Raw genomic sequence first — 14,954 nt, 5'->3', positions numbered from 1 at the left:
GGAACTCACTATGTAGACCAGGCTGGCCTTGAACTCACAGAGATCCGCCTGCCTCTGCCTCCCGAGTGCTGGGATTAAAAGCGTGCGCCACCAGGGCTGGCTTTTTGTAGAACTTTTTTCTTCCATTAAAACATTAGCTCTAATTCAGTATGAAGCTCCTTATCTGAAGTAAGAATTAGAGTTTCTGGTTTATATTTTTAAAATGTATTCATCTAATCTTCCTTCCCTCTTTCCTTCCTGCCTTCTTTTGCAGTGAGATTGAATATTGACTGAGAATTGGTTCTGTCGAGACCATCTCTGGCAATCTGTTCCAAATTCAACCATAATAAACCATAACTAAGGATGACCAGTTAATGTAAATACACATTTTGTGTGGTTTTACAATAAAGTCCTTTTAGTGAACTGGTGGTAAGCATATGTCTGTGAATTCATCAGAGTCTTTTGAAATACTGTCCTCCACAAGAGTACTAGCTTTTGTAGGATTGGAGAGGATGAGTTCTTATTAGGACTGTGTGTGTGTGAAATAAAAGTAATCAGTTTGCTAATTATGAATATGTGGCATAAGCACTACAGTAGTCAACACCAGGTCATTGAAGAGTTTCTCTGCTTGTAAATTGAAACATTTGAAAATTCGGTTCCCAGCATCCAGTTCAAGGGAATCCAGTGCCCTCTTCTGGCCTCTATGGGTACTGTATGCACATGGTACACTTAACGTATATTCAAAATACTTACACACATAAACTTACAAATAAATAAAAACTAAAATAGACTTTTTTAAAAAATAGACTTTCTTAGAGCTGTTTTAGGTTTACAGCAAACTGGAAGTTACAGCTATTTCCCATATACTTCCTGCCCCTACACATGCACAGCTTCCTCCATCATCATCATCCTTTAATGGAATGGTACAGTTGATGAGCCTACATGATACACCATTATCATCCAGAATCTGTAGTGTACATTAGGGTTTACCCTTGGTACATTCTGCGGAATTAGACAAATGTGTAACAGTATATGTCTGTCATTAGAGTACTGCCCAGAGAACTTCACTGCCCTCAGGTCCTCCACACACTGCCTCTTCGCCTGTCCTCCCCTTCTCAAACCTCTGGCAACTACTGGTCCTCTGTCCCCGCAGTTTCTTTTCTGTTATGTCATTTGGAATAATAATAAGTGTCCTTTTCAGTTTGTCGTCTTTCACTTAGTAGTTTCCTCCAGCCATTTTTCCCCCTTAAATCACACATTGCACATAGCTTAAATAGTGAAATTTTAATATGTACATGTTTGTTTTTGGAAAATGGGCATTCATTATACAAACCAACCTCTAACCTTAAATGCCTCTTGGTTTACAAAACTTGTGCAATGCAATGACTTCTGATGATGTATGAATGGTCTGTTATATTGAAGTGTTTACCATGACTATATCCATTTCATTGTAGTATTAAGTAATGAGGATGTGCTGATCATTTTCTGAAATTCCAATAAACTATTTTAATGCCTAAAATATTTTTGAAACATGAAATTTATGAGCAAATTATGAATAATTTTCCAGTTAAAATCATGTTTTGGAAAATTCTGTGCTTATAGGAGATGTCTTTTAGAAACAGATGAGGCTGACTGATTTTCACTGTTGAATAAAAGTGGGCTGTCTAATCAAAATGCAGTAAAGACATCGGTTTGATGATTTAACTTCGAGATAATATGAAAATCTCTATAAAAATTACGAACATCAGAAATCTTAGAAATTTCAGTGGACCCAAAAGTATCGGTTTGCCACAAAGACAGCAAGATATCTGAATGCAAACCTGAAGAGAAACCTCTACCCTGATAAAAAGACTTTATTGGCACTAAACAATCAAGGGCTTTTGCCACCTTTATTGGGAGTGACCACCTCCCGGTGATCCAATAGAGAAATGAAAAAGCAAACAGAATAGTGTGGCTCGTAGGAGATGGCTGGGACGGAGAGATTCGGGGTTGACGTTCATTGCATGCCTTTGGATGTGATGTTGCTTGTGGAACCTACAAAGCCTGAATCTACTTTGTTAGAGCTTGGCTTTTGGAGTCATTTAATTGTGAACGACCTCTCCTTTAGTCACACTTGGTGTTGAAGTTTTCCTCCCCTACAACGCCAACTGCGTGGTTATCCCTTTTCTTCCTTTCCCAGCATTCCCCAGCCCCACCAGCACACATCTTTTTCAAATGCCACTTTTCTTACATCTAATTCCTTATTCACTGCACAGAAGTCTGTGTATGAAAGTGTCAGTCTTTTTCAACTTAGACACAATTCAGAAAGTCTCTATAAAGTATTTGCTTTTCTAGAATTATTTCTGTATATTGTATGTATACATATACTGTTGAACTGTTTTACGCTTTACTAATTAGCAAATTCTTTAGGGCAACTTGTAATTGTTGGAAAAAAACCCACTTTTTCTTGTAGCTAAACAAAAATCTTTATCTTCCCATTTGTACCATTTTAGTTCAGTTTGACAAAACCATAAAGCTTGTCTCGTAATGTCTTTGTGTACATCAGACACCCTCAGTTTAGTCATTCACACACAACGTGAAATCCAGTTCTCTAGTGGTCTAGTTCTCTACACACAGTTTAACATGACATTGTCTTTCTTGGACACTCACACCTGAATGTGGTGATTTACATATGTTCAAATACAATTCTTTCTGCCAGTACTTGTCCTAATATTTATGAGTCCTTTTATAAAAGTGTCTACATACTATAAATGAGGGAACTGAGGACCAGACTAGTTATCATTTGTGTGTTGATTAGGGTCAGACTATTGTTCATTCAGACATTGCACATTTGTTTACATGGAATTTTTAAAAGTTCTATACCAATTGTCATATCAGATACTGTAAGCCTATTAGGTATAACCACTAGACCTTTCCCCATACACATTACTGAATAGTTAGATCTGTTCCTTCTTTTATTTTCCTAATGTATTTTACAAAACTTGAATGTTTACTTACTAAATTTCATGTGGTTGGCTTTGATCTAGTTAGAATATATCCTGTTTGTGTAGTCCCATCTTACAAGTTTACAGTAATGAAAGGACAGAATAATTGTAAAGTGATAGATAAATGCAATTAATAATACTATTTTAATTTGTGTGAAGGATGCAAGGTATGGTTTCCATGGTAGATTCGGCCATCTATACAGTTGGCTTTTTGTTTCCATGTTTACATGATCTTTGTAGGCATTGCTAAGCAGAAAGAAAAGGCATGGCGGTACACAGAGCAAACAGTATGACAGAGGCTTTTAGGCTGGCACAGTATCTAAAGTTCTATATGAACTCTGTTATCCATATTATTCTTGACCACCTTTCCCCTGAAAGGGAATCATCAGAAAACAGCATAAACTGCTCAATTCAGGATACATTATACTCCAATATCCTAAGAAATCTACCCAAAGAAATCACTTTGATGTGATTGGTTCTTTATGACAGTTCTTTGGGGCTCTCACTGATCACTGTATTGGCCTGTCTTTGTGGGTTGATGTGTCTGGGATGAAGGAGGAGCTAGAATAAAAGGAGTGAAGTCACAGGGTACAGGAGGAGGAGATTTCCAATTGAGTATGGTTGTCCAAAGGAGCTTGACTACCTGTTCAATTTCAAAATAAGTTTAACTTTCTTGAATATTTCAGTTGGAAGAAAACTATAGTTCTTGACAAAATGTTGCTTATTTCCCCGGAGAGATATCCTGAGACAAAAGCACTGCCAAGTGGTTGTTGGTATTGTCTTCATTTGTGAAGAAACAGTCAGGCTCTAATCTGAGAATCTCCCAGGAACTCATTCCAAGCATGTGGCTCAGCCGCTTGCTCATTTATGGCAGGTCTCTTAACAGTGGTCCTGTGATCTCATCTGTGAGGACTAATACCCCAGGATACAATCCATTTTGTACCTAGAGAGCTAAACTTGCTTAAATTTAGCAGATACTCTTTTTCTGCTTTTGCTTCTCTCCTGACTGACAGTTCCCATCTTCTTGTGGCTTAGTCTGTCCTTTTTGGCTCAATCATGTTCTTTTATAAATATTGTGGAAGGAAGGAAGATGACTATAGAAATATAATCCTCTGCCTTTTCTCATGGCTTAATGTTCATGACATACAGCTGAACAGTGACCTTTGCTATTTTCTCATTATTCTACACACAGCTTTTTTTCCTGCCTTAGCATGCATCAAATGCTTTTTACATGCATCAGATCATTATGGAATCTGATTTTAATCCACAAGAATTACAGTACACTATGCCTTTAGTCCCAGCACTTGGGAGACAGAGGCAGGCGGATCTCTGTGAGTTCAAGACCAGCCTGATCTACATAGTGTGTTCCAGGACAGCTGGGGCTACAGGGAGACCCTGCCTCAAAAAGACCAAAACAAAACAAAACAAAAACAACAACAAAAACAGTACACTAAAGATAGGTCATAGGTCATATACCTCTCTCCCGTCTGCTGATCTTTTCAAATCGAATCCCACCAGACCACATGCAGTTGGCTTCTTTGGATGTCACCTCATTTTCTTTTCCTTATTAGTATTATTAATATTTATCATGTCCTGACTAGAATGGCATGTTGTAGCAACTTCTGTGGCCTGTGAGTCACTGTTCCTCATACATGGGGACTACCCTCAACCATCCATTTTTTATGACCTATTTTGGAATGGTATTTAACGCCCTGGAAGCAGGGCTGGTCATTTAGGAGACATCAACAGCCTAGTGAGGGTCAGGGGAGCTCAGAGACTAGCAGGAAAGAAGGAATGTAAACGAGTGGTTGCAGTACACTGTTGCAGTTGCAGAAGTAGCCAGGATGTGTGCCCTCCAAACACTCAAGTCTAGGTATTATTGTTCTATAACAGAACTTAGATTCTAAAGCACTTGACTTTTCCTAGTGGTCAGCCAGCTCTCTGTTGGGCAGAATATAGTTTCCTTACTACCTTGAAGAAGGCAATATAGATCATCAGCAAGGGATATTTTATCAGGTTTATTTTCTTAAAGCAGATTTCGACCTCAAAAGATGTTGGAGTAACCCATGTCCGCAGTTTTATAATATGTCTTGGGGGAAATTGTGTTCTGATGGTTTCTGTACCTGGTCTTTGGATCTCTCCACAGGCTTTGTGCGCAGTCAGCGCTCAAGTTTTGTGCTCACTTAAGTGATTCCCTCTGAGCTTTGCATGTCGCCAGTCTTTGCAGATTTCTTAGATGGATGTTTATTGTCTCTTCCCTCTTTCCCTCCCTTCCTCTCCCTCCCACTCTCTCTTCCTCCCTTTCTTTTCTCTCCCCCTTGCTTTCTTTTTTCTTTTTCTCTCTCCCTTGCCTTTATTTAGCTTTATGTTTATGTCTTCTGGATCAGGCTCCATCTGCTCCTGTCTATGATGCTTCTAAGAATATATATACCTATTATACTAAACTTACAGCTTGCTTTTTCTTTATGGTTCATTTTGTTTTGCAGATAGGGTATTGCTATGTATCCCTGGCTGGCCTGGAAGTCACTGTGTAGACCAGGCTGGCCTCAAACTTGTGATCCCTTTGCCTGTTTCCCAAATGTTGTGATTATAGGTGTGGGCCACCATGCCCATCAACTTTTTCTTCACTGATACACAGGTTTTCACAGAGACAACCTTGATAAATCAGTCATCTGAGCATCTTCTTGTTCTCTCTCAGATGATCTGATTCTCCAAAATAGGCGTATAGATTCCTATAGTATGATTGTAGAGTAGAAAAAAAAAAAGTGCACATTGTATAAAACCTATCTGTGTGTAGTTTTCAAATGTTTGACTTTTATGATTTCCTACCTGCCTCTGTTCTGTATAGCATGTTCTTTCCTCTTCCTCTGATGCTTCTGTGTTCATGCATGGGTCCCATATGCACAGTGGCAGAATGAACCATTCCCTTCTTTGTTCCTCGTAGAACCTGGTTCTTTCTAGCAGAGTGTTTATTGTCACGTATCGTAGCTAGGTTAACATGCCTGTTCTGCCATAGGTACCCATGGGTCTTGCCATGACCAGAACTAGTTGAGAGTGAACTTTGACATTCTTTTTAACTGTATAACCTTAGGCACATTCTTTTAAGGACCAGAAGTTCCTCAGTGCCTCATTTGTAAAATGCAGCTACTACTTAACCTGATCTGTTCGCACTAAAATAATCTGGTGTGTAGAGTTCAGAGTGAGGGAGTGATGTCTGGAGTAGAGTATTGCTAGAAGTGTCTCTTACAAATCCCAGTTACTGCCCTTCATACATATACTAGAATATTTACTTTTAAAAAAGCATTTCTTATTTAAGCAATACCAACACATTGGATTTTTCTAGTTATTTTTAAAAGCATATGTTTGGCATCTAAACAATACTGAAAACATCACCGTAGTGGCCCATTTCTCTATATTTACATGGAGGTAAGCCTTTTGAACCCAAAACTAAACTTCTACCTGGTTTCAGAAAGATTTGCATTTTCTTGAGAGTGCCATTTGTTCATTGCACTGTGCACATAAAATTAAATTTTGTTTAGGACCTTCAAGCCTGCAGCTATCTTGAAAAAAGAAAACAGCTTCTAAGATACTGAGCTCCGTGCCATATGAATATTGCTCACACAATGAATATGGCATCTAGAATGATCTGGGCAAAAGGAAAAGGACAGAGTTTGGGGAGATTGAGTAAAAACCAGTTGAAGACCTCCAGAAAGCGTTCATTCAGGAGAATAATGGGAAAGGTTCAGAAAGCACCAAGCATGCCTAGCAGGTCCACAGTTTTCGATGTCATTTTTACTCTCTTATACTGCTTCTTTTCTCATACAGACTTTTTTGTGTGTTTATTTTTATTTTATGTGTATGAGTGTTTTGCCATTTGTACATTTTAAGTGCACCTGTGTCATACATTGGCCAGTGGTCAGGAAAGCACCAGATCCCCTGGAACTGGAATTATGAACAGTTGTTAGCCTCCATGTGGGTGTTGGGAACGGAACCTAGGTCCTCTGCAAGAGCAGGCAGTGCTTTTAACTGCTGAGCCTTCTCTCCAGCCCTGATGTGAACAGATTTGGCTGTCTGCTGATACTTTGATAAAGCATGCAGCATTTCTCCTCGGCACTCTGTTCATTTGCATTCTTAAAGGTTTCCACTTAGTCTAAAGTCTACTCTCAGGGTGGGCTTCGTCTGTGCCCAGGCAAATCAGCTCTGAGATACTGGTCCATTTTACTTTATAAAAAACATAATACTAGAAATTTGAGTATAAACTTTGTCATTTAAATAGCATTGTTTTCATAAACTGATTATATGATACCTGTCTGGAATTATTTCTTGATAGTTATGTTCCCTGCATGTTTTAGCTAATAATGGCAGTCAGTAATATCTGCATATTTAGTTAACAAATTGGGGTGATTTTTTTGCTGCTGTCCTAAAGAACAGGATACCTAATATGCAAAAACTTTCTTTTAAGTTCCGGTATGACAAATTTTTGTCTATTCCTTAAAGTTTAGTTTAGCATACTTCATTTAGATTTGAGTATCTTGGAGTTTGAGGAGTCAGACTCTCAGGATAAGGATGGACTTCAGCCCCAAACCGGAATGACGTGGTGTCTACCAAGTGAGATAGGCAGATGACAGATGTAGTGTGGACAGCACAGGCTGTTTCCTGTGCAAAAAATTCAAGAAGTCCAGCCTTGGGTGTTAAATGGTCGAGGACTGCAGTGGAGCCCGCAGAGAGAAAAGCTTTAGAGAGGCAGGAAAAAAGGTCAAGTTACACATTTGGGTGCTTTGCAGAGTCACTGTGAGATACAGCTAAAAAACCGAAGTATAGGATGCAGTTTTAGGACTGTTTTGTGACTCAGACCCCTAGTGACCACATCCATCTCAGGTGTGTCAGAGCACTCTCAGAGTATTTTGACTTGAAAAATGAGGACTCTGGCCTAAGTGCTGCAGTGTTTAATTGAAACCTAAGGATTAGGGCCAAATGTGAGCCAGCTGCTCCTAACCCAAGCATAAAAACTAGAGAAATTGTTGGTTTATGAATTTCAGTTGTATCAAACTAATATAGTTAATAAGGTGTGTATGTGTTTATAAACAATTTTTCTCCCAATACTAATTAAATACTTAAAATCAGTATCATTTTTAATGTAAAATTATTCAGTAACTTGATTTTCATTATACTTTACTTGGCTTTTTCCAATTTTTCTTATAGCCATGTCTCTTGCCTTTTCAATGTTTTGGCCATGAGAAGGCAGACTGGCTACATAGCAGTTCTGTGGGAGTGATGGCAGTGAAGAGACTTGTGCACGAGGCTAGTTCCTGCTCAGTAAGACGTCCACTGGCATACTGGAGAGTTACCCACAGCTCACTGGTGACCACTAGAGAAGCGTTTGTAACTGTTAGGCATTTACCAGGGAATGAATGGGCTTCTGATGGCTTTTCCTTCTCTTATTGTATCTATGCGAGGGAGTCAGGCGGTGGAGTTCAGCTGAAGGACTAAGTGTGATGCATGTCCGAATTTAAGTTGAGTTACAGGTTGCCTTCTGCAACTCCTCTGCAGTTTTCAGCCCAGAGTTGTGTTTTTTCCATTAGACCGCCTGACTTGCACATACTGAATTCCCTGTGTGAAACCTGTTAACAAAAGGAAATGAAGATACATCAGATTGAGTCAGTGGTCCAAGTCCTGGTGCTGTCTGAAGAAGAAATACGTTGTTTAGAGACCTAGAAGCAAAGGAATCAGCTTCCTTTATGTCACTGCTTCTGATGGGAGGAATTTGCCTCCTTCCTGTGACATATACAATGTCCAAAGATACTTTTGGTTGTCACAACTAGAGGCTTGGCACTCCGGAGTGCTGCTAAACATACCGCAATGCATAGGACATCCCCCAGCAGTAAGGATTGTAGTGCAAATTGTCCACAGTGCTGGGCATTGATAAAACGTGCTGCTAAACTAGTGTGGAGCTCAGTGATAGAGCCCTTGCCTGACACCTTGGCAACCCCGGTACCACTCAGTAAAATAAGACAAATCCCTCCGTGTATATTTCAAGGAATGGAATTACTAGAAGTCGGAAACCAAAACAAATTCAGGGGCAGCAGTGAGGATAGGGTGGATAAGGCGGTGATGTCAGGTGTAGCCGGACTAGGAGCTCTTTTGATGGGATTAGGATTTAGCAGATTTTTTTTTCTCCTACCCTTGCCTTTGTGCCAGCACTTGATAAGGCTGTAGAGTGAAGTAAGTTTTTCCTTTTTTAAGTTTTTTACTGTACTCCCATTCCAAGAGCTAAAGCTGTCAGTCCCTTCCCTGGCATTTGTACTTCCAAACTGTTTAGGCACATGCTTTATTTTGAGTCGGGGGGATGATACATTTTTTTGTTTGGTTGTTTTTGTTGTTTTGTTTGAGACAAAGTCTCACTGTGTAGCCCTGGCTGACCTGGAACTCCCTATGTAGACCAGCCTGGTCTTGAACTCACAGAGATCTGCCTGCCTCTGCCTCTGAGTGCTGGGATTAATGCTGTGTGCCACCACGTCCAACCTTTGGTTTTTGTTTTTCTTCTAAGTTAAGATTGTTAGAAATTGTAAACTAAATCACAGTGTCCTGGGAAGGACTGAAGGACTGCAGCTCTTCATTGTCTATGTATCATGCACCATAGGTGGATTTCTTTGGCTAATGTACTCTTGCTTGATGTTATCACTTTGCAGTCAGAGGGACAAAAATCCTTTGATTAAAAAGAAAGAAAAAGTAGACGTCATTTTTTTAGAGTAGTTCTTGGTTTGCAGCAAAATTGTAAAGTACAGAACTATTCTGGAGCCCTGCTTTGTTGTCTTTTGACTTTATTGTAATACTAATTTTCTAATAAATTTTACATAAATGTGTTACTCTGTTGAGCAGAAATAAGTGTTCTTTCATTTCTTTTGTCAGTAAATGTAAAGCTAAGAAAAGGGTCATGCAGGTGTGAGTCATTTAAGGGTGTCTGTCCTTTGCTGCCCTGTGCAGGGAAGACAAGAAGCCCACCCTTCATATGATTGTCTTAGTGACCTTGGCCACCTAGACCAGGAGCATTTATCATCCTGAAATCTTCCTGTATAGTTAGACAGCATCTTTTTTATTTCAGGGGGACTTTATTTCCCTCCTAGGAACTTTTCCATCCTAATTGAATACTGCTCTAAATTCTTAGAATCCCACGTATCCTATTTCAGTTTTTAACTATGGAATCTTGTTTATGCCCTAGTGTAAGTTAAAGACCTTGAGGGGAAACACTGATTATGTTCTTGAATTTTTAACAGGGGTGTGGCTGGGGATGTGGCATAGTTGACAGAATGCCTGTCTAGCATGCGGGATGCCCTGGGTTTTATTCCCAGCACTGCATAAACCAGGCATAGCTCAGCATAGCTGCATTTCCAGCACTTCAGAGATAGAAGCATGAGGATCATTAGTTCAAGGCAACCCTCAGCTGCTTAGGGAGTTTGAAGCTGGCCTGGGATACATAAGACCCAGTCTCAACCCCTCTACCCTGGGCTTTGGGGTATAGCTCAGTGTCCTAGCCCATAGGAGGCCCTGAGTTTGACCTCCAGTACCACAGAGGAAAAAAAGAATTTTCTCTTAGCTATTAGGTCCACTCTGTTCCTTCAGACAATATTTTTCTATTCTGTTCTTTATCCCTGATGGACATGTCTACAATACTATGTTTCTTTTTTTGGCCTCCTTTTAATTGTGGACTTTATCACCCCCCCCCCATGTTTTCCCCTTAAATATTTGACTCATTAAAAATCAAAATTTGGTCCACACAAAGTAGACCATGAACAATGGATGTAGTGGGCATGCCTTTAATCCCAGCCCTTGGGAGGCAAAAGCAGATGGATCTCTGTAAGATCCAGGCCAGCCTAGTCTACATAGTGAATTCCAGGTGGGCTGGGGCTTGGGAGACCCTGTCAACAAACAAATAAATAAACAGATCCAAAGTAGACCCTGAGAGCTTGGTATTATTTTTTTTTCAAATATAACTCTGGGTATCTTGATTCAAGTTCCCAATAACAAGTTCTCTGAACTTGGGCAATTATTTTTTTCTTTCTTGAGACAATCCTGCCATGCTGCCAGGACAGCTTCAAACTCATAATCCTCCTGCTTCAGTCTGTGGAATACTGGGATTACAGGAACGGACCACTAGGACCTGCCAAGAGATTTTTCTAATCTATTCTTCTGTCAGATGAAGATTATTCCACCTCTTCTTGCCTACCTCACAGGATTATTGGAGTATCAAGTGAAATAATTAACTATGACTGCGCCTCATACATTGTAAAATAATACACAAACATAAGAAGGATAAGAATTACTAAACAGCAGTTATGAAATGAAAAACAAAGTTTGAAGAAACCCTCCCACTTGTATTGTTTATATAGTATAGAGTGCTTTTTCTTCATTTTAGTCAAGTTCACAGATGATCCTCATTAACTTTAGTTGTGTTTGTCTTTTTATAATTTAAGGTCAGTACAGTAAAACACTTCATTTTCTGAAACCTAGTATAGGTGCAAAGCAAAATTCAAGAAGAAAATCCCTGATGAACCACTCTCACTGCTTTCACCCTCCTCCAAGTTGACTACTGATCAGTTCTGAGAGAGACAAATGTTTTTCTGTTTCTTTTCAAAAACTGTAGCTGGTTATTTGATTCATTTCTATTTTCAATTAATAATTATTCTAAGTAGTTGTTAGACTTTACCCTCCCTCCCCATGGCTGTTGAATATGGATTCTGAATATAGTGAATCATTAGCTTAAATCACGATTTATAAAAATCTTCTTTTATATTGATCGTGTCTTGTATTTGACACTATTTATAAATAGACTGAACACTGTAGGACTTCATGGCTCAGATGTTGAATGACTGAGGGAACTGGAAGAGAAGCTTAGTTAGGGTAGAGGTGGAGTAGGCAGATGCTGCAGTCACTCCATCCAAAAGGTGCCCTGGCCCTTGCCTACTTGGTCGTGGTGGAAAATACTCTTGGGAGGTCAGAAGCCCCTCTGTTGCTTGCGTACTCCTCTGAAATTCAATCCCAGTTTTACAATCAGGAGAACTTAGTTTTCTTTTTCTATTGGCTTACTTGGTTTATTCTTTATAAAGTCACTTTCTTCCATTTAAAGGTGCTCAGAATATGCTCCTACACTGAACTTCACAGACTTTTAAAATGGCATTCATCAGCTCCGCTGGCTAAATGCTTCCCCAAGTGAAACTATCGTGTAGCTGCTATTAGCTTGTGCTCCAGAGTGTGAGTCCCGCAGCTGGAGTATTGATTTGCATACACGTAGTGGTGAAGAGACTAGCGAGAGACCAGACGCTCGTTGGCCTTCCTCTCCCTTATTTGAGCTCACAAGCAGAACCCTAATCCCCAGATGCTCGTTAGCCTTCCTCTCCCTTATTTGAGCTCACAAGCAGAACCCTAACCCAGTTTATCTTGCTAGGACAACCCATTTTAATTGCTCACTAAAGAAAGAATAATTCTTCTCCCACTTAACCGCTAAAGAACAACATATGTTTCTAACGTCAGCTTTTTATTTTTTTTTTTTATCTTTCACTTTTTTGTTGGTAAATCTCCCAGACAACAGCAGTTCTGTGGAGAGTTTAAACATGAAGGAATGGCAGGACGGGCTAAGGGCACTTCTACCCAACATTAACATCAACTTTGGTGGACTGCCCAATTCTTCTTCCCCCTCCAACGCCAACCACAGTGCACCAACGTCCAACACTGCCACCACCGACAGCGTGAGTTGGGACAGCCCTGGCAGCTGGACAGACCCAGCCATCATCACAGGTAACTTTCTCACTCCCTTCAGCTCCACCCACAGCCATCAGTTTGGTTTTTAGTGCAGAGTAAGTGAGAACAGAGGTCTCTTGCACATAAGTTCCTTTTCATAAAGCCTGTTGCGTTCTCAGCATCATGGTCGTGCGGTCATGGTGATCCTGTCGGCCTAGTTGTGTTCTAAGGCATTTGTGCCTCGGTTGCTCCTTTTGGTTAAGTGGGTGTATTCGCCTGGCAGCATGTGTGTATTTTGTAGGCCTCAGAGTACAAAAGGATCTAACTGAGCCATCTTAAAAGGAACATACTCCACTTTTTGAAAATAAAGCTCTCTATTATAAGGCTGTCTTGTTTATGAATCCCTGGTGGAGGAGGGGCAGGCACAACCAGGAAATACTGCCATTCACCTGGAGATCCGGGTTTGGGGAAAGGGTTACTGATTGGTTTTTGTTCTTTTTTTATTTTGTTTTTGGTTTTTGGTTTTGTTCCTTTTGCAGTTCCGTCTCTGTGAAAGTGAGCGACTAAGTTTGTAGTTGAGCTGAGAGGTTGTGTGACAGACAGTAGCTCTTGGTCTTGGCTGGGAGTAGTGGGGCTAAAGGAGCAAAAGATTTAAAGCATTTTATTTGGAAGGAGTGTACAATTGTAACTTGTTTCTTGGATAGACAAATGACTTAAAGTGTTTCTGAGTAGCTCGTTCTGTCCTTGCAAACTCACCATCTCCTTCTTGTCTCTTGTTCTCTTTAGGTATTCCAGCATCTTCAGGAAACAGTTTAGACTCTCTTCAAGACGACAATCCTCCACACTGGCTAAAATCCCTTCAGGCCCTCACAGAGATGGATGGCCCCAGCTCAGCTCCGTCACAAACCCACCACAGCGCCCCCTTCAGCACACAGATCCCTCTGCACAGAGCCAGTTGGAGTCCTTATCCGCCCCCTTCAAACCCTTCCAACTTCCACTCCCCACCCCCAGGCTTTCAGACAGCCTTCAGACCCCCCAGCAAAACCCCCACAGATCTACTACAGAGTTCAACACTGGACCACCACTAGGCAAAGAGGAAATTAGAAAACGCAGGATTTGTCCCACCCTGTTTTCTCCCTCAGCCCACTCAGCTCCCTTCTCATCTCTTATGTTCTGAAGAATCCAGTTCCTGATCGAGTTTTTCTCCCTACCCCCGGATGCAATGCGATCACAGGGTCATTACCATCTTTTTTTTTAATTGTAAAAGTTTCAGTTGATCCAGCATTTGAGTGACACTGTTGAATGTTTCTGGGAAAAAGAATGCCTTTTTAAGTAAAGGAAAAAGAAAATCAAAAGGAAGTCTCAATACTTAGAAAATGACTGTTTGTTGCGCATAATAATGACATAATCTGCTTAGCAGAAAATGACAGTTAATCTCTAGGAAAGGTCAAAGTAAATGCATTATCAACTGCAGAAGTTTGAAAACCAGGTTGATTTCAGTGAGATTGCTAAAGCACAGGGGAAGCAGTGGTCCTGACGTCCATCTTTTGTTGAGCTTATCACTATTGCAGAGAAAACGCTTTTACTTTAATTTTTAATTCTTTATTGAATTGATGGGGAGGACTTGATTGTGTCATTAAGCAAAAGAATTTATTGGAAGTTGATGGCAAGATAAATTGATCCATTGTTGTAACTGGCCTGTTGCTAAAGAGTTTATAAGGAGGGGAAAAGTAATTTTTTTACGGAGAAAAAAGTTTGGCTTTAGATTTGAATTCATATGTTTTTTTTTAAAAAAAAAAAGTATCCACAGATTTCCTATACCTAATGTGAGAGCAGAACCGTAGTGATTGCTTCAGTCTTTCCCCTCTGTCAGAATCTGTTTTTCTTTGACCTTAAGTCCACCTGACGAGGGCACTCTGAGACAGCACTGCTCTGGGACCATCTGATCACCAATGGGAGCAAATCTCTGACCTCCTTGCCTGCAGCTTTTACTTAACCCTGTAGTTTCTGGACATTTGTGCAGTATTGAAAAGACAGGAGAAAAGAAAACAAACCTGGTTATAACCTGACGCTAAAACTAAAAACAAGGAAATGTACCTCTTCAGAATTAAAACTAAAATCTTAAATAAAACAGAAAACTTGATGATGACCCGTGGGTGGTTCTTGTTTTTGTTTTTCTAGTTTACTAAATGTGAATTTAAAACATTTTGTGACAGTGCCACTTGAGGTTCCCAAAGGATTTTCTGTCTTCAATAA

At 40.1% G+C, this 14,954-nt stretch overlaps 1 protein-coding gene across 4 annotated transcripts in view; it reads left to right on the top strand.

Annotated features, from left to right (window-relative positions):
- Cnot4 (CCR4-NOT transcription complex subunit 4) overlaps nt 1-14,847 on the top strand; it is a 146,481-nt gene extending 131,634 nt beyond the window's left edge. For 2 of the 4 annotated variants that reach the window (XM_008823464.2, XM_008823463.2), the window contains exon 11: nt 13,485-14,847. In XM_008823464.2, the coding sequence (XP_008821686.1) occupies nt 13,485-13,786 (302 nt within the window). In that variant the 3' untranslated portion in view covers nt 13,787-14,847. Of the gene's footprint in view, nt 1-12,542; nt 12,756-13,484 lie in introns of all 4 variants that reach the window. The other 2 variants (XM_008823462.2, XM_008823460.2) reach the window with 2 other exon arrangements.
- Nucleotides 14,848-14,954: the final 107 nt, after the last annotated feature.

Source organism: Nannospalax galili, unplaced genomic scaffold (assembly GCF_000622305.1).
Source record: "Nannospalax galili isolate Female #2095 unplaced genomic scaffold, S.galili_v1.0 scaffold307, whole genome shotgun sequence".
NCBI classification, from domain to species: domain Eukaryota; kingdom Metazoa; phylum Chordata; class Mammalia; order Rodentia; family Spalacidae; genus Nannospalax; species Nannospalax galili.
The sequence above is the reverse complement of the archived record's forward strand: the minus strand, read 5'-3'. Positions and strand labels throughout refer to the sequence as shown.